The following is a 20,937-nucleotide window of genomic DNA, read 5'->3' as shown; positions in this document are numbered from 1 at the left end:
AATCACATTTCTTAATTTTTCTTATGTGGCTTGAGACAATAATAACACATAAAAGATTACTCAACATTAAATCCAACAGTACATAATGACCCAGTGAAGTTTTCCATTACCAATACTAAAGGTTCTGGTGTACAGAACCGTATGAGATGATTTTCACATGCAGTACGTCTCCTACATCTCTCCTACATTTGGATACATGTACATTATAGCAAGCTTTAATACAGGCCTTTTGTAGATGTAAATGCTGTGTTGTGTGAGTGGACATCAAAGTGGTGGACAATTCCCTGTTGTATGACAATAAATCAGAACTGGACAGTTTGCCTAAACCTTGCTGATTGATTCTCAGTGGTAAAGGTCATTGGTTGGCCTCATGTTAGAAGTCTCTGAGTTATGGGATCATTTAATACACTAGTGACAAAATTGGAAGCTCCAGTAAACTATCTATATGTAAGCATCATTATATTCTCTCTGTGCATGGACATAGCTTATTTTGCATGCTTTGTGAACAGCACATTAGAGAGGCGTCATTTAGTAAACAGACTCTGAAAGGCTTGTACTTAAAATCTGTACAATAGCCAGGAGAAAATAAGTATGTACATTAATTACTAATGGCCATCATAGATATATCATTTATAATATCATGCATCCAAATGCAACAATTACTCCAAAAGTGAGTGCTGTTAATAAATTGCAATTATTCTCATAAATATTACCTGACATAAAAATTGCCTCACTGTTGGTTGAACATGTATGTACGATGTAACTGAAGTGTTTACCTCAGGAATTGTGGAAACAATTAACAGGTAACCTCAGGGTTGGGTAGGCTGAGGAATCTTAGTTTTTGCATTTTTCTCCTATTACTAAACTTATAGATGCTAATACAGTACACAATGCACTGTGTGAAGATGTGTAACATCACCATGAAACATGGTTTACATGTACATAGGTGCAAATTAAAGGAAAAGACTAACACAGACAATGAAATTTGATTTATTTTGCGTATTTCTGTTTCAGAAATTTAAATGATACTCGCATTTGAAGTCCACATTTTAAACGCTTGTCCACTTCAAAGCTTTCAGTATAGTATCTTGGATGTCTTCCTGTAATGTTAAAAATGAAAACTTTCAACAGTGAAAACATTCCTCTGGTTTTAATAAACAGTTTTAACAAGGCAATACGAGGGACTTTTGGCACAAAAATCTATTGGATTCGACTGCCCTTTTTTGCCAATATTGTGCTAAATATTTCTGGTATAGCCATGTTTGGTATTTCATCACATCAGTCCCAATAACGCAATCATTTCACATATTTTGTTTGTGTACAGCTTGCTTCTTACCCCTCTTTGAATGACATTATACAACTGTTTTTGTATACACAGGAGGTAAAGCCCCAGTTTTCTACATCTGGGAAGAAAAAGAAAATCACACAATAACAACATGATGCCTTCAACATAAATCTCCTTTTTCATCTGGTCAAAACAAAAGTTAAGACAGAGATTTTGATCTGACCATAAATTCCTCTCACGGAGTGTCTTGCACTTCAGAATGCGCTTTCATTTTCTTCAGGTTTGTAGGTCCGTTTTTACAATTTTAAGACAACATGTTTCATTATACTACATAAGCACATTATACTTTCACATGTTTTCCACCACTGAATTTGTTAACATCATTAGAACTATATCACCACAACATGAAAGGTAAAAACAGCTGACAGCCACTGGCAGATGTATATTGTATCGGGAGTAATGTGTCCTTGTGATCAGGCCAACCAGCAGACCTCCACACATGGGTAGCAGTACGAGCAGAGCAAGTGAGCAACACGTCAACAGACTGCCAAGTGTAGGAACAGAGTATGCCCGGTGTACATGAAATCACAGACTTAATTTACTTTTGGGCGATGATGGTACTGTAACTCTGTCTGGTAAAAGATAATCTGACAAACTGGTGAGACCAGTATCTGTAGTAAATCATGAAGTGCCTGGAGCTTACTCTTCTCAAATAGTATTGTTTATAGAAATTTAAAAAAAAAAAATAGAGGAAGAGGGATTGTTCATGGCCAGGTTTTGCAAGTCCCCCTAGGTGTGAGCTATCTAAGATTAGATCTAACCTCCTGGTCATCTCTGACTGCCAGGTACACGGCTGGATGAATGGAAGACTGCTTGGTCAGTACTGCTAAATTAAACATTAATGATACACCTGAGTTTGTCCAGGTGATTGCAGAAACACAACAGAACCACTGCTGATGAGGGTATTTTTCTTCCCCTTTGTGCAGACATGATCAGCATGGGCTTTGATGTGGTCACTTTGTCATGGGTCGGTGCAGGTTGTGTTACCTGCTTGATCGTCCAATCAGATCTGTTACAGATAGTCATCGCGTCTTTGACAGAGGATAAAGCACATGACTTATTAAAGCCTTGAATGACTGCGCCTGGCCTGCCCATATACCTGTACCATCGTGGCTCTGTGTGACTTATTCAACCAAATCACTGACCTCATTTTTTATGGACTTGTGACCTTTGATGTTACAGGGGAAAAATCTTAACATCCACCTACTTTTTGTTCTAATTCAATAAGGATTAGATCTTATAATAGTCTTCACATACAAATGAAACTCAGCTGCTCATTTTTTTGAGGAAAATGACTAAATTGAACCTTGCTGTGAGCCAAATTTCTTCCTTCTCACTGCACACAGTCATGGTCCGTTGCTTCTCCATTCATACTCCCTCACAACCTATAGGAAACGCTGGATTGATTAAGTTAGAATGCACTTCATCTTTAGCTGTCTTCTGCATGACCAAAGTTGAGGCGACCTTATTTACACATTCCGCTTGAAAACGGAAATGTTTTATGGGGAATTTTTATGTAGCTGATGATAAAGTTTCAGAGTATGGTTTTCTGTCAGAAGTTGATTAGCAGAGCAGGTTGATTAATGAGCTGTCCTTCCTCACCACAGGTGTTCTGGGCTGTGCACGCTTATATCCTCTGTGCGACAAAACACAGCCAACAACCGCAATCTAACATTTATGGCTGGTTCAGTTTTGACAGAGTCAATTGTCCAGAAAATGTTGTCTCATGAAACAAGAGATAGATGCTTGTAGTCATGACAACAGTAGCAGCAATCGTTCAACTCCAGCAAAGCGCCTGCAGCAAAATTGCACGCTGGAATTGTTTAAGTCAGGGTGACTCCTGCATGGTGCTGCATGAAACCTACAGAAGAATTCTTAAACAAGTCATAAGTCACACCCACCAACTATGAATGTATCAAATCTTGATTGATGCTTCATTTATGCCTTGAATTTCAGAAAAATTTCAGACAGGAAAACTTTTTAGCATGTTCATATTTATTCTGCGAGTTTGATGGAATAATCACATAATTGGTTTCAGACATAAGCCATGTAAATGACAGTATTATAAGGATAGCTAAACATTGTACATACTCTGGGTACGTAAAACCTACTAGATTTTTGCATAAATTAATCCTTGATCAAGAAAGAGTTTCATTTCATTGATACTTAATGCTGCACTCAAAAATCTTTCATTTTTTCAACTTTTAACACCAACAGTAGTGCAGGTTCTTAGTTGTAGGTGATCAATAATTAGTGATAGTAACCTTTCTTCATAATGAGAAGGCCTTAGTGGCAGTCAAATAAAAGATGGAGTAGTGCGACTAATAAGATCAGAAAAGAGAAGGTGATAAATGGGAGCAAGGGAGGTGCAAGGATACCCGGGGATGATCCATCAGTACTCTCTCTGGTAATGGTGGAATTAATCATGATTAACACCAATTCTCAACCTTTCTTCTCCAAAATGCATGTAAATTCCTGCAAGTTTGGCAGATAATATGTCATATTGCGTGAAAACTCTGAAGCCAGCATCTGCTTAGCCAGACAAAAGTAGCAGCTTCTGTCAAAACATGAGGTGTAATTTAAATGAGAAGGTAGCATAGTTGGCGTGTTGATTTTGTTCAGTGACTGGCTTCACCCAGCAGTCATCTGCGCTCTCCCATCTGTGTTACCAATATTGCCTTCAGTCTAAAAAACATGTGTCCCAAACATGGAAGAATGTTGTAGAAGCAGCGCGATGACTTTGAAATTTTCATATCCTTTACCATCTTACATTTCTTTAGGAGGTTTCTTCAGCTATGGACTGTATTAACACAAACTTTAAAGACATAGTTTTTGTCCCAAGTGAGAACAGAAAAAAATGGAAAATGTTGTCAGGAATGCTAATGGTAGGACGAAAACACTATCGAAGAACATGTGACTGTGAAGTTTCTAGGTTTGTTACCATTTTGACAAACTCACTCAGGGTTTTATGTGTGTGGATATGAAGCTGTTTGAACATCTACACACATGTTACTAGATACCTGATGGATCAGCCACATGGTCCTGGTTACATCTTTGTGGGAATGTTTTGCCTGTTGCTGGCAGTTGTCTGAGGGGAGACATGATCAAGGGTGGAAATGAGTTCGACGCCAGTCTCTCAATTAAGACAACCAAGTGAGGTGACCTGATGTAAACTCCTGTCTCCTGCTGGGCCAGTTCTCTCCCCCATGAATATGGATGGCACAGGAGGGCAGTTAGCCTGTTGCATGCCTCATAACCTCTTAAACAGACGCCATCATGAGAGAGACGAAGAATTTTGGCAGCAACATCAAATTATATGCCTAATTATGTCTTGTCTGACATTTTTTCAAGATCCGTAATCGATGTATTGCATGCGTGTAATTTGTATCCTTCCGACCAGGATGTAAGAGTAAAACAAGCACTTTTGCCAAATGCAGGTCTGTTGGAGTATTTTAATATGCTGGTGAGGATTTCCCCTTCACAGTTGCCATTCCAAAGCAGGCCAATCAGAATACGGCCGACTAGCTGTCAGAATTATGATGTCTAATAGAGAATTGGAATGACCAAAATGGCACCATCAGAGTTGTCATGGAAAGGTTGAAATGTTATGTGTGTATGGAACACAGTTGAATATCAATAAGTCCTGAATGAGAAGAAGCCTTTTATCTGATCAGTTTATAGGAAAACTGTCAGCGTAAGTTAATTTGTTCACTCACGCATTGAATCAGAATGAGTAATTAAATTCCGCTAAATAACCAGCTTGATCATTTCTTATGACATGGTTATTTAGTGTGACAGCACTGTGGATCAAAAAGTCTCTTAACATTAATAACCAGCTTGATCATTTCTTATGACATGGTTATTTAGTGTGACAGCACTGTGGATCAAAAAGTGTCTTAACATTCATGATAAACTCTTAAGCTTTTTTTACAAAGCAGAATATTGATACAGGTATTTGCCCTCATGATAACTGAAGGTTTTTTATTCTTCTTGTGTTACGAGTAACAATAGCTGACTTCATTCTCATCATATAAACACAGATCTCTTTACTTTTACCAGATTTTGAAAGATTGGGGTCTCAGTGGGGTTTTGATAGCCTCACCATATCCTACGTGTAGGTTGTAGAACTTCTTTGTGTAAATTATGACCATTCAACAAGCTTCGTACGTTGATCGTCTAGACCAAATTTCATGAATTTAAATATTTTAAACTTCAGTGATAGAGTGTTTCGTGTTACAATCCAACATGCCTGTTAGACTTATTATAGTCTTTATGTTGTTAAGGGATACCAAAAGATTGATGTAGCTTTCACAGTTATTCTATTCATCAAAACAACAAAGATCATAAAGAATACAAGCCCTTATAGGTACTCAAGAAATTAGTAAAATTATATGCAACACCCTCTGTGCCTTCAGCAGCATTATCTTGTATAGCTACATGTACTTTACTGTACCTTGGGTCAGGAATTATGGATTGAGTGTTTCTTTTGAAATGCAAGTGTATTACTTTTTCTTTGTTTTACTTCATTCTGTAGTGCTACGGACATTATAAGTCTGTATAAATTTTGAATGTTTGCAACATTAGTTGGAACTGTGCATGTTGTTTTTATTCACGTAGAGTATTCTGAATATGACCTTTTGCATTATAGATCTTTGCTTGAAATTTTATTTCTGAAATTATGCTGTATAATTTAACACATTTGAAACAAAAAGTTACCTTTGTTTATGATTTTAAAAATGACCTAGCACCTTGTTTTCTTTTCTCCAATACTCATTGCATGCCCTCATAGAAGGCAGTAGCACAAAGGATATAGGTAAGAACAAGCTTCTGGAAAGGTACCAGTCATGTTGTTGGGTATCCTCGAACCTTCCCATATGAAGCTGCTTTTTGTCCAATGTTGTGACTTTCCTCTGTAAAGATTGGGTCCAGATATCTCCCTGTTTTCCTGTTGTAAAATGCACCTCCCTTTTGGGATAGAATGAGTGTCATTGCCACCTAACAAGGTTGGTCACAACGCTTACAAATCCCTAGCTTACAACTCTCCATTCACTCTTGTAGTGGGAGAATGTTGGGCCTGTGAGTTACTGCATACTATTCCATGTGGTATATTTAGCAGTTGTTGTTTTTTCTTCAAGATGTAACATCCATATTGTCTCGTCATTATTTGTGTCTTTGTGATATATGGTACATGTATTTTGGTCACAGCTGTTCAATGCTCATTATTCATTTAGTTATTTTGGCGACGGCATTGTCATGATGTCATCACTGTTAAGTCATTATTTCCCTGGGTTTTGTTTACATTGCCACTTTTTGTCATCACATCATCACTATTTTCTTATTTCATCATCACTCTTTTATTACGTCATGACTGTCTAACAGTGATATGTTCACTCATTTAATGATGTCTACCCCTTTGTACCTTGGTGTCATCAGTTCTTTGGTACCATGACCAACTGTGGCCACTGTGACAGAGCTTAGGAAATAGCCCGGGCAAAATGCTCTACAATCTTGATATCAGCTCTTAGCAAATTTTGTTTTGTTGTTTTTCTTTCACCATTGTGCATGTCCGACTGTTTTACTGATCATGCACTAGTGTCAGTTTACACTCCAGCTGTCTTAATTACAATCTCTACCTGCAAGTTCTTAATTTAATTCTGAAATTCATAATAGTCAGCTAATTTCACACAGATTATAAGACTTTTTTTCTAATTCCACCTCAGAATTTTAATGTACCGGTAGTCTTAAATGTCACTTCATGTCGATCACAGAGCCAAGGGATTGCTCTCTGTCCGTTGGCACAAACTGGCAAATTTTCACCTACTACAACTGATCATTGGTGATCGGAGATTCAGTATCTATGTGGTGTTGTTCTTAGCAACTTTATCTTCAACTTCTCTCTGTACAATTGCTATCATCGTCCGTGAATACATTAAATCTTTCTGTTTATATCATACCCAAAAAGGTGTAGGTTTGTCATCTGCATGTTTTATCTGAAGGGAGCCTCTTACAAATCTTTGCTCTGTTGATTTCCTTATAAACCTTATAATAAACTTGTACATGTATATAATATGTTCATGTAACACATTCATAGTTGTGATGGCTATGGTAGAAGACTAATGTATTTGATCTCAGATTTTGCCCATGACTATGAAGTTATTTTAATATTTTGCCTGATTCTAACAGTTTTAGTGCTCTTAGAAAGGTATTTTGAGATTTGTTTGAAAGATAGCATGTCTTAATGGCAAAATGTAGGTTTCAACCATTCAGGTAATATTTTATGACCTTTATTTGACTCTAAAAGTGCACTTTTTGGGCAAATGTTTTGGTCCAATGCAGTATTCCTTCACTAATACTAGACTAATATACTAATATTTATTTATTTATTTCATTGGTGTTTTATGCCGTACTTAAGAATATTTGACTTATACGATGGCGGCCAGCATTATGGTGGGTGGAAACTCTGAATATACTAATAAACATCAACATTTTCATCTTCTCCATTAGAATATATTAAACCATCATCAGAGTTGGGTTTTTTTCTTTTAAATTCTCGCCAGTGTTGGTAAGGCTAAAATAATTGAGCTTCATAATGTTTGTTGTGTTGCAGTTGATGGTATCTGGTCAACCTGGTCATCATGGTCAACGTGTAGCCCAGACTGCATCCACCACAGACGACGATCGTGTGACGAACCACGACCAAACAATGGAGGTCAGTACTGTCCAGGAAATGACCTTGACAGTAAGAACTGCACCAATGGAATGTGTCGAGGAAGAGGTAAGTCATCAGAATGACCAATCAGTTCCAGTTTGATGCATCATTCATCGTCTTTAAAGTACAAGTAGTTAAAAAGATTAAAGGGCAACAACAAAAGATGGGTTTGTTTATGGGCAAATCCTTCAGGCTTAAACAGTAGCTCAAATACATGTCTAAAGTAGCTGACTAAAGCACTGGTCATCTAATAAAGCATAGGGTAGATGAGTTGATTAGGTTTAATGAGCAGGTAGCCAGCCTCAAGTAGGACCAGGCCTGCCACCAGACTGAGCCATTCATTACCTCAAGCACCCAGGCGCCTTCTCAATTGGCCTCAACTCTTCCATTAAATTCTGACAGCCCTGTATTCTCCAGAAGCGGTTGTGGGGTTATGTTGGCTATAGATTTGGTGAGCTCTGGGTGATATTCTGTAAGGTTCTGATCAGACACTGACAACATACCTCCCCACATGCTCTGCTGGTAGATTGTAAGCCTACTGATGGATTAGGGGTCTGATAACCTTTAGATCCATTCTTGTATTGCTGCTACTTCATATATGGGCACACATGTTTAACACACTTTGTCAATGTAATGTCCTGTACACTTATCATTGTTTTATGTTTTATATTAAACCAGTAGTTTTGATGTCTTTTATTAGCTATTTCATTGATTGGATAATCTGTAAAAAAAAACTTTGACCACAGTGTTGATGATAAAATATGCCAGTTTAATACTAAAAACATATTTTGTAGATACATGTATACATGTAGTAATCGACTCACCACTGTTCCTTATACAAAAGAAATTTCTCTTTTGTTCAAGTTTAACAACATAGAAAAAAGTAGGGCTTTTTTGAGGGAGGGAGAGGCAGTACTGAGACAGGCTCAGATTCTGAAGGTGTTAGGTATGAAAGACTCATTTTTATGAAATAAAAAAAATGAACAACTGACAGTTTCTCTGGTTCTGATTTTCGCAAGTGATTGCAGTTATTAAAACGTGGCGAACATTTTGTTTCAAATTTCAGATCTTCGCCACATGAAATCTGCCCACCCTCAGGATCATCCTGGAGGTAAGGCAATAATATTTACATTTATAAACAAGTGTTCCCAACCTCTCATAAAACGCCCATAAATGTGCCAGACGCTAGCTGTAGTTGTCATGGGTCACTTCAGAACTGAGTGTACTTGAGGAATGTGGCAGAATCAGCATCTAGATCATCTATGGAGAGCCCTTAAGGCGTATGGCAATGACACTTTGGGCTACAAACTTCAACCAAAGCCCCTAAACATGGTGTAACTCGCTTCTTTGTAGCACTAATATTTACATGCTCCCCACTCCACATTCTATAACATTACCTCATATCAGCAGGGATTTGAGTGAGCAACCTGCGCTGGTTATCAGCAAGGGGATATGACTTATTTTGAAAGGTATCCCAAGCCAAGAGCATTATCCTCACATGTTTGCATTTCTGAAATTGTTCCTGTTGCCTGTGATGTTGTTGAAGAGTAGAGTGAAGTGTTGTGTAGAGAGTGGAAGATAGCACCTGTAACTGTGGACAACGATTCATGTTAGGGTTAGGGTTGTTTTGAGGGAATATTTCATGCTAGAGCTGACGCGGTGAGCCAAAACCCACCAGATCCTCCCAGAAAGCTATCACAGATCCAGCTTTAGACTTGTAACTCTTGGCCAGTTTGTATCTTTAGGAAAAAGATACCCCTAACATAAACATAGTGAGAGCATACTTCCTTCACTTTGGCCACATCTTTTTTCTTGTATTTTGGATGTAAAACATAGCGGGGTTATAAAAAGAAAAAGAATGTCTATCTGCTGCCTTTAACGAGTATTACTACATGTTTATTTGTAACTCTTTTTTTATATAATGAAAATATTAGAACATGGAGGCCTTTAGGCTGGAGCTTAGATCCACACAGTGCCTTGATTTACACTTGCTAAGGCATGTCCCACTCTTGTCTTGAGTGGGTAAAATAGGGCCCTTAAATAATGCTCCTATATTTGTCCCTTTCAGCAAATCTCGGCAGCTGACTGTTAAGGGTGAGCCCAGCCAAGCAGCTGGACCATTTCTCTTTGCATTTCACACACTAGCTGGGCAGCCATGTAGCAAACTTCTCCAGACATTTTATGTGATAGCTGATGTTGTAGCCTGGCCTTTAGCCTGTCAATGGACAACCTGTGTTTTTCACGGTAGGAATGTAATATTAAGATAGTGGGCTCTGAGCCTGCAGAAGTAAATCAGAAACATTTTAGATACACTCTGATAGAGTCCACGGAGCTGGCCATCCTGGAGTCTGCTGTATTTATGTTAATTGACAGCTTTCCCCTACAGCTGCACCACAAGAATGTTAGCTCACTGGAAACTCTTGTCCTTTTTATCAGAAGAAACAAATTTTAGGGGAGAAAGATTAAAATAGTTGCCAAGGGTCGTACCAGGCTTTCTCTTCAGATATGAAGGATCAAATGTCTTTCTTTCTTCAGAAAATGCCTTTGACAGTTTTCACGAAATTAAATATTAGTGTTTACATTTTGATGTTAGTCTGTGGCTTTTTCGGGGTACATTTGAACCATTGGGTGTGATAATGTGAGAGGTGTATGATAGATGCCAGTGTTTGTGAGCTCCCACAGAACAGCGGGCCATCTGACAGGGCTGGCTTCCACATTAACACACAGGTCTACATTTACGTGGGTGCCAAGACATGGACTCATAAACTTATTCTGTGGGGGACATTTTGGTATCATTCTGTGGGTGAATGGAAACGTGTGGATCAGATACAGTGTCACAGTGATGAAGATTTAAGAGAAGCTTTCTTTGAACTGCCTGTGGTAGTGTAACCTTGGGTGCATATGTGACGAAGGGGCCCTGCTGTTGTGACCAGCCTGACCAGTGTGGGTGACGGCTGCTACAGTCAGCTCAGTGATGAAGACCATGTGCTAAGCCTGCCTGATCAGATCCTATCCATCATATCATATACAAGTACTAATCGCCCTTTCTCTAACCCAGGATTTTTAGCCTACATCATGGATTTAATGTCCATACCCCCCACTGAACACATACAGGATAGTTTTCCTGTTACAGATATTAAAGAGAAATGAAATGGATGGTAACTCAATATGCTTGTAATCCAACTAGGAATTTTATTTGCAGTGGATCTCATTGATGCATATACATGGCAGATTTGCATTACCACGTTTATGATCTATCATGTGGCCTTCATATCATTCTTGCTGAAAGTAACATGAACTGAAAATTATATACTAAATTATTATATGAAAGAATATACTAACCTCAATGCGTGTACTTTGGTATAAGAGCGTGCATAGCTATTTTGTATGTTTAAGATGAGAAACCGTGAGCTGCGGGGAGACACATGGCCATGTTTGTTTTTAGTTCATTGCTCTACATGTATCCATTGTTAATAATTAATCTCTTTTCTGTTACATTCTGACCCCTAACAGTGAAGTCTAAGTGTTGGAAGTATTTTTTGTCTACACATACATGTATTTGGACACCAGGATTAATGGTTTGTGGCTTCATAGCCTGGATGTGTGCTATGTGGGAATTCCAGTTGGCCTTGTTCTATCAGCCTGTATAAACCTACATCATGTTCCACTGAAGAGCACACTACTGAACAAGGATAGGATAAGCTTGAGCTGAAATCCAGAGTAATTTCTTTTCATATTTTGTTGTTTGTATTTATATAATGAATACAGTGTGGGTATTTTACATTGGATTTACTAGATCTTTTGCATTTATATGTGAATAGCTTCATACAATTTTAGATTTATTGTGATATAAATATGCAGGAAAGTAAAAAAATATCTCAAACAAGGAGGAGATGTGTGGAGTGTTTCCAATCTGTACACTGGGGTATGTTGAGATATATGGTCAAAAGAGGGTGGAAGATAAGGGGCTGTATCTCTGTGTCTTCATAGGGTATCCACCCGGCAAAAAGGTGGATGATGTGCCAGAACAGATGTACTCTGTTATATCTAGGGAGGGATTCATATCTCAGATTCAGAAAAGATAGCCTCTGATGTTATCATCAGGCAAAAATAGACACAGGTAGAGAACATAATCCTCAAAAATGTCCACACAGTGTGTGAAAGTAGCCAGTGCACTGCCACTGGACTTGGCTTGTAGCCTTGCACAGGATAGATGTCCAGTTTTCCCATGATCCCAGGATGTATGAAAGAGAGGCTATAAAACTCTCCCTGGTGGCCAACATCTGCATTAGATAAATCTTCACTTGAAAGCAAGTGTTTGTTTTTTGGTTGTGAGCCGATCCTGGAACCCAAATCTCCCAAGGCCAGCCATAAATCACTTTTGGTGTAGAGATTATAGTCAATTTATTGCCAGTTGCTCATGACGGCCTGATACACCAGTTTAATAGAGCTGGCCATATAAAAATAGAAATGATCTCCACAGATTAGAAACATGATGCTCATGTCTGTACTTGGGAGCTGATTGGATCCTTCTTAAATCCTTTCATTATTTTCCTGGATGTGTGGTGTAGAAAGTATTAAGGATATTAAGAATTAGTTGTTTGTTGCACAGTTGTCATTGGTGTGAATGCTCGCTTGACGTCTGTAATTCTCAATCCTAACATTAAAGGTAACCTTTTCATTTAGAGACGTCTCACCAAAATTAGCATCTGCTATTAGATTACTGCCTCTTTCAGATCGCTTGTCAATTTTGAACACCGGCAATAAAATTAATTGTATTGTGGGGATTTTTTTTCTCTCTTGAGTGTGTTTTTTCACTGAGGACTAATCCGTGTTATGGTTGTGTAGGGTAATGGAGTAGATAATCCTATTTGAATGATCATTACACCCAAAGTTTTGTATTAACCAATGATTGCTTTCTGGAGCCTCTTTGCTAAGAATTCTACAGACTTTTTTTATCAGTGTTCCACTTGCTTGACTGGAAAACCGCGTGTCTCCGGCGACAAACGCAAGCTGTGTCAGTAAGATCACAGCAAATCGATGGCTGAATTGGAAACCTATCAAATGGGAAGATGTAATGTTGTTGGCTTTAAAGATCGCCTGCTTTTTGCCGTAAAGTAACAAGTGATCAGTGTCTTCCGTCAAACACATTCCAAGACAGTTACCGCATTATCGGCACAGCAACAGTGTGTGCTGAGCCATGCTAGTGCTAGACCAGCCCGCCTCAATGATGAAGTTCCACGACTGCTCGCCAGTCTTACGCACAGATCTTGTTCTCTCATCCTATTACTAGAAGGGGTCAATAGCTATTGAATCCACTTGGCGAGAGGCACAATTGAATTTCGAGAGCTATTAGCCCGATGAAATTTTGTTTAGCTATAATGCACTTCAATTGCACCCAACAGTGATCGCTTCCTAGTGCCTTAACATCATTACTGGCAGTGTTATGGGAGCAGTAACAGATGGCATGCTGCACTTTCATATCTTAGCGCCGCTCTTCTTCCAGTCTGAGGCTAGTTTAATGTTATTTGTAGGGAGCATTGGAGTCCAGTATTTAACTCTGACCCTCCCGTACAGATGTTCCAGTGATAGGCCAGTCTATTGGACTGTTACACAACCAATCATAACTGCCCTCCTCCTACCCCTACACTTCTTCCCCTTCCCTGATGAGATCATAAAGACAAGACTTCTGATGTTAAACGATTTCATGCAGAAAATATCAAAACAGGATTTTTGATAACATTTGAAGATACAGAACCATTTTTGATGAAGGCATTCTTGTTATATAGCCAGTTCCATCTTGTAAGTTTCCAGCGAGTGTGGATGTGCTAATCCATAGCTGGGTTTATTGCATCATGTTAAGTCCCAGAGAACCCTATCACAGTCTAGGCTTTGGCCCCAACCTGACATAAAACATAATACAAGTGGCTCTATTCCTGTTTGAGGAACACCCATTGGATGGGCCCAAAGTGTTCCTTCAATCCACCACTGATTGCTTTTACCATAAACTGTAACTAGAGAGATTTGATGGGCCATTGAGCAGAGGCTTCCCTCCTATGTGTTTGGTAGAAGTACTGTCTGCTGCCTTTCAATGCTTCAGTCTTTTTAAAGTAAAGATATTTGCATACATCTGGAGTCCAAGCAGTTGTATTGCTAGATTACCTGTGTGTTGGATGTTCATAATAAAAATGGTTTTGAACTGAAATATAATAAAATGTAACTAAGCCTCATGACAGCAGCTCTTTTTCTCAGTCTTCTACACTAAAGTTTTCTAAAAGAGAGTTTTTTTTCTCACTTGAGACAGTCCACTGCACTGTTTTGTGGGGAGACAGGACTTACAGAGTGATGCAACTAAATACTGCTGACATGTTTTCCGTGGGTGGCCACTGGTCTTTGTAGATTATAATTAGGGAAGGAGATATGTAGGACATTATTGGTTGACTATGCAGGGCTGATAACATGGGGCTATATGGGAAGGAGCAGATGCCTTATCACCAGGATTTGATTTCTATGAGATAATCCCCAACCCAGCAGATGTCCTCCTGTGAGATCAGGTGACATCCACAGCTTACAACCAGCCCTAACTCCTTGTGTCCCTAACACCATCTCTCAAAAGAAATAAACAGTGGAATCTGTCTAAAAAGCTGATAAACTGTGCAGAGACCTGACTTCTCTGCCTTCGGACTTTAATTAGCGTCACATCTCCCTCATTAGATAGATTGTCTCCCATTCTTACCCCTTGATGTAGCCATTTGGTTATCTTTATCACTCAACAAAAACCGACACCTATTGAAAGGCTGCTTCACTGTCACCTGCTTTTTTGCTTTAAAGTGATAAACTTTGGGCCAAGCAGAAGGAAGGGATTTAACAAGGATTTGTTCATGTAAAATTCATCCTAGAATAAATATGGTTTCAACTTGCTTCAGTGGTTTTGAGTCCAATTGGTAGTGGACATCAATGGACATGGCACTTCAAAGCTAGATGAGGACTTTCATCTTGTGTATAAAATGTTCCTACATCCCTTGGTTTACATGCAAACTTGTGGTGAAGACATGTAGTTAGTATCCGCTCACAGCCTTGGTCATCATGTAGAGAGCACCTCCTAGTGGTCAGTAATGTTCTCTGACCAGCTGGCTAGGGTGATGTATGATGATGATCTGTACTTACAGCCTCACCAGCTGGTCAGCCACTGACCACTCTCACCACATGATAGTCATCCCTAGTGTCTTACTCAGTTCTCTCATTTCCACCAGGGCCTGGCTGCCTCATTAAACTGACAGTCTCTAATGACCAAACTAACAAGTTAAATCTCCCTCAGAATCTGTACCCTCTTCTCCTTGCACATTTAAGTCTTTACCCCCTCATCAAGGCCCCACCCCTCTTTAACTCTCTTCGTCAAGGCAGATGCCTGTACAGTGCTGGGCACAACAGCTGTGGGGCACTCTGAAACAAAGATTACCTTGTGTGTACATGGCTTGTAGAGAATATTTAGCAAATTGATGTAATAAAAATGATGTTGTATTTATCCTCAAAAAACTAAATTTAATATTTTGACTTTTCTCTATCTGCTTTTGTATTTGATAAAACCCACATATTGGGAACATTTGACCTGTCTAATTAATGTATTTCACCTGAAGTTTGGTATGTACTTTCAGAAACACATGAAGGCCTTAAGTTGGTCCTTTTGACGCCAACACAAAACTTTATCAAATTTTCCAAAAAAAAAAGGTTTCAAATGTCCTATAAGGTGGAATCAATCAAAATCAAGAAGAATTTATCACATGAAAAATGCTAACCTTTGGTGAAATGCAGAATGTTACTGACGTTTTGGTGAACTCTTGAAATCTGTTTTTACAGTGTATGGTATACTTTTGTGTATTTTCAGCCAGTAAGAAGGATGATGTGGAGAACATCGCATTGTATGTGGGTCTTTGTGTGGCCTTTGCTGTCTTGGTTACAGCAGTCGTCATTATCATCTTCTTAGTGAGGAGGAAACACTATCATCAGCCAGGTGTGTACGACATGGACCTCCCTAACTCAGGTGAGACAGCTTACCTGAACAAAATCTCTATATGTTAACTTTCTCACTGTTCTCAATAAGCTTTTCACCAAAGGATTCACTCTCCATGTTCAATTTTTTAAGTTTTTTATGGCCTTATAACAGAGGCATGTTGTTTGCTTTAAAAAGAAAACATCTGATTTCACTATGGAATCCTTACTCTTTGATACACATTTATTGGATATAATCAGTAATGCTATCTTGCCTTGGTTATGTTATCATGGTCAGAGGGACTCTTTTCATTTTGTTTTAATCGTTGTTTTTTTAACTGGGCTCAGATGTTTTGTCTTGTCACTGATTGCAAAGTGAAATGTTTTAATTTGTGTATTGCCTCATTTAAAGGATGTAAAAGGATTCTGTCATCTAGTGATGATAAATGACACAGTTAGGACACCTGATCTCCTGGTTTCATGCTGAGCTCTGAGCTCTTCCTTCTGGGAGGGGATAAAGGAGGAGTCAGGAATTGCTGCCCATGTCTCTGGTGACTTAACAGAGAAGAAATGTACCCTGTCTGCAGGGAATAGTTTTATGAAATTACCAACATTGTTTGGGGGTGGTTTAATTGGGAGAGACAAGTTTTCTGGTCTAATCAAATCCTTAGGGATGTTCAAGGGTGACACCTGGGGATTGGAACCAGCTGTTGTGGTGAAGATGGTAAACAGACAGATGGCACTTGTCCATGGTCAACTTTGGGTAGCAGATCCATGTATATCCTGGTGGATCTGTGGACAGGATGGGTAGGGGTGGGGAAATGAAGTGGCTGGATGAAAGGAGAATTTCATAGAATGGTAGAGGGGTAACTGGTGACTCCTTCATTAGGTGGGGGGAGGGGAAGCCTGGTGACAGTCTACCAGAATGATGAATGAGGCTTCTTTGACCTGTTGAGTAAACATTTAGTTTGTTGTGTGCTCACCACTTAGCCCAGTGGACAGGGCGGGTGCTGTGGTAAGTGTGGGACAATGTGGATGGAATGCCTCACACATGCCTAGCTTCTCCCTGCTTCTCAGCTGACCACTCCAAGTCAGATGCTTAGTCAAGGCAGGTCTGATGGAGAGGGCAGTGTGCTTTTGCATGTACCCATGGACTTTGATGTCTCCAAGACTAGGTGTTAATGTAAAGGAGGAGCAGACCATGAAAAGTTAAACACCCACCCTCAAACTTATTGTGATGCGGGTCACAATTTGTAATCAGGAACACTCAAGGCAGGATTTACTTATGTACTGGACACTTTATGAACGATAGGAAAACATGCACATATAAATTAGACAGATTCACACTAGCTGGTGTAACTTCAGCTATGGCACAGTTGTATTGCAGAGTCGGTGGTTCCGGGGCTCTGGGTACCCTTTTACAAGTGACAGTACATTTTTATACAAAAACATACTGCATAGTAACAAACAAGTTTTAACAAGGTTTACAGACATACAATTCTAACAGTAACGTACATGACTGGTCCTGATATGCAGCATTGCGGTGGATTAAAACAGTATGTGGTCACCAAGCATACAGTTCCACTACAAGACCAGATTAAAACAGATTATGTGTAAGGCCTGCTAACATAACATTCACAATACAACAAACTTACCCCCAGGAAATGGTGTCTACTTTAGACCTGTACAGCGCCCCCCCCCCCCCCCCACACACACACACACACACACACACCAAAAAAACATTAGGTCTGACAGACTGACAGTGAGCTTGTTTAGAGCCATGTCCATTAGCTGTCCAACTGTCCCATAACTTCCATGATGGAGCAGTCTGTAAGATAGAGATCAGAGTAAGGGTTCTCTGACCAATCTTAACATGAACATATGCCCAAATAGACCATTTGAACATGTCTTGCAGTATACAAACACTGGACTATCCTGTCCTCCAGGGGCTGACAAGGCCATGTGTTGTGTGAAGCTGAGTGATGGCAGTCAAGAACAGATGTCTTCATCAGTACATGGTCCATGCGAAACTGGAGACATGTCAGGAAGAAGAAGAACATTATTGAGTCACCAATCCCTGTACTAATTCCCTACAATTTGATATCATTACGAGTCAGTTTTGTAACTTATGGCACAGGGTAACTGAGTTTTCCACTTGGCTTCAGTAATTCCATGGCCATGAAAATGGCCCTGATGTACGTTTTCATCACAGAGCAGTATTGTTGACTAGACTAGACAAGTTAATGGTGAGGCAAGCCAGTTTCTGTGGAGAAATCATCAGTAGCTTCTTGTAGAATTTGGGTACTGAAGAGTGAGATATTGCAATAACAGCAGGTCATGGTATTCTGTGTCTAAGGCAGAAGTTGTGAAGGACTGGGAGTTGAGAACAGATCAGAAGGCAGTACATGGGACATGGGTTTGAATTGGGTACTGCAGAATGTTGGCATGTTTCAGGGATGAGGTCCTGACCGTGGACCAGATGCACTTGACTTGTTAAATTGTGGGCAAGGTGTACATGAGAAAGAGGTTAGTGGTGGGGCTGGGGTGGTGTGGGTCAGTGGGAGTGATAACAAACATACATTAACACTTGTCAGGGCCAGTCATTAAAACTCTCTGGACCAAAACAGCTTCCCATTAGCCAGATAAGTGTGTCCCAATATCCCAGAGTTAGAGGAGAAAGCCTTGGGTATCCCTCCCACCAGGGCAATAACACACAGCTATCTGGGATCCCCTGCTCACAAGCCCACTCACTCTGTCAAGTCAACAAGTACAGCAGAGGGAAAAAAAATAAATATGGTTATAAAGACCTGTTGGTTTTGGGAAGAGGTGACAATTGGCTGAAGAATACCACTCTAGGTTCAAACTTGTTGAGGGGAAAGCTTTAGAAAGCCCCAGTCTGAAAGCTTTACCTGATACATTTCAGAAAAGTTAGAGAATGTCAAAATTAAAACCACACATCACAGAGTCCAGGCTTTGATGTCAAAAACCCGAAGGATTGGAAGATGAAGTAGGTCAAATTATTCGTGAGGACTGATTTGGCAGAGACCGAGAAGCTTACTTTGTGTCATGTTTGATTTTATAAAAAAAAAATTACCTTCTTAAATCTAATCTAGAGGTTCATGAAGATTTCTATAAACGGGATATAACTCGTAACACAAACTGGTTGCTTTGCGAAACTTTGGATATGTTCATGTTGAGTTCATATAAAATTTTGAATATTTTTTTCCCAAAAAAAAACAACCTCAAATTGAATAAATACAACCAGGTATGGAGTTTTTGATTCAATCGATGAACCGAATACCGACTCTGCCAGATGTTTATGAACCCCTGATATTGGTATGGGTTTTAGAATTGGTGTATCACTTTGGTTTGATTTAAGTGAAAGGAATATGTGATATGGTGTTGAGGTGACTGCCTCTACAAACACAAGGGGCCTCAGTCGGTAAGCGCATTAGTGCAACATAATGACCTAGGAGCCTCTCATCAATGTGGTCGCTGTGAGTTCAAGTCCAGCCCATGCTGGCTTCCCCTCTGGCTATACATGCGAAGATCTGTCACCAACCTGCAGATGGTAGCGGGGTCCCCCCCCCCCCCCACACCCCCCCCCCCCCCGACTCTTTGAGTACAGCGTAAAACACCAATCAAATAAATAGAGAAATAAATCTGCACACATGTGTCTCCTCAAAACACATGGGTGAAACTATCACTGCCTTTCTCTCCCCCTTTTCTCTGGCCACCATCACTGAGTGTAACAGAGGTGTAGTTTATAAATGCTAGCTTACTCAGACCATGTGAGAGGCTGTCATTTTTGGATAAAGAGAGAAGGCTGTGATACACACCATGTGTTCACATCTTCTACCCCCTTCTGTCCAATCCCCTTCCCTCATAATGTCTGCTTTGTACATGTACTCGCACTGAAATATCTGCCAAATGCATTCTGCTATTACTGTTTCTCAGTTTCTGTGGACATAATTCAGCAGAAAGTCTTTCTGTATTGAGTTTCCTTCTGTCTCACATTAAAATCTTACCTTTTCCATCACTGTATATGGGTGCTGTAATGGCACTGCTGTTACAACTGCATTTTCTTTCCTTGGTAGATCATATTGAGTAAGCAGCTGAATTAGCCACGCACATGGGCTATTTATTATTGAAAAGCTTTCCTATTGTTCTTGGTGGTGGGTTATTCCTGACTGGATGCAGGCCAGAAGATTCTGATTAAGTGACAGGAAATGTAGGAAACTGCTGTTAGTAAAAATAGGAGCGCATGGAGAAAACCTTGCATGTGGTTGTTGATGGCGTGGAGCGATGTCTCCACCTCTACAATAATCTCACTGTTTACAGGGGCGTCATGTGCAGAGCGGACAGGCCTTCTTGACATTGGCCTATTTAAGCTGTTTAGGAAATGTTAATGGTTCCCCAGCCTACCTTTCCTTGTTTTAGGAACCTTTTCTTTGTTTTCTGCATGGTCAGACACTGAGCCTCTAATAGAAGACTTCTGCTGAAGTCAATGGGTACTTGTGGAGAGAGCAAACAGAACTTAACTCTTCCAGTAGCCACCATATGGTACTGATTAAGGTCCTTAAGACTTTTTTTCATAAAGCCCTCTTCTGTGAGGAAAAGAGAGAAAAAAAAAGCACAAGTCTTAAGCTTATTTGCTCTTGCTTGTATCTATCGTTATGTAACCTAACTTTATAGTATCTACCGAAATGAACTATCGTGCTGAAACCAGACATTGTAGTATTTTGATACTTCCTTTGAATTCTGTTTGATTTTCAGCTAGACATATAAACTCTGCTTTTGCTTCCAAAAAATCAAGAAGAACTTTTTCTTGTTAAATTTTTGAAGGACTTAACAGTGATCAGAGAGTATTTTTGCATAACACCTGTGTTGTCTG

The 20,937-nt window shown here is 39.6% G+C and overlaps 1 protein-coding gene across 1 annotated transcript in view; it reads left to right on the top strand.

Annotated features, from left to right (window-relative positions):
- LOC135482066 (netrin receptor UNC5C-like) overlaps positions 1–20,937 on the top strand; it is a 53,122-nt gene that overhangs the window by 15,542 nt on the left and 16,643 nt on the right. The window contains 4 exon segments of the mRNA XM_064761898.1: positions 6,135–6,158; positions 7,953–8,120; positions 9,121–9,165; positions 15,940–16,095. Of these exon segments, the coding sequence (XP_064617968.1) occupies positions 6,135–6,158; positions 7,953–8,120; positions 9,121–9,165; positions 15,940–16,095 (393 nt within the window).

Source organism: Liolophura sinensis, chromosome 1 (genome assembly GCF_032854445.1).
Source record: "Liolophura sinensis isolate JHLJ2023 chromosome 1, CUHK_Ljap_v2, whole genome shotgun sequence".
Taxonomy (NCBI): domain Eukaryota; kingdom Metazoa; phylum Mollusca; class Polyplacophora; order Chitonida; family Chitonidae; genus Liolophura; species Liolophura sinensis.
The sequence above is the reverse complement of the archived record's forward strand: the minus strand, read 5'-3'. Positions and strand labels throughout refer to the sequence as shown.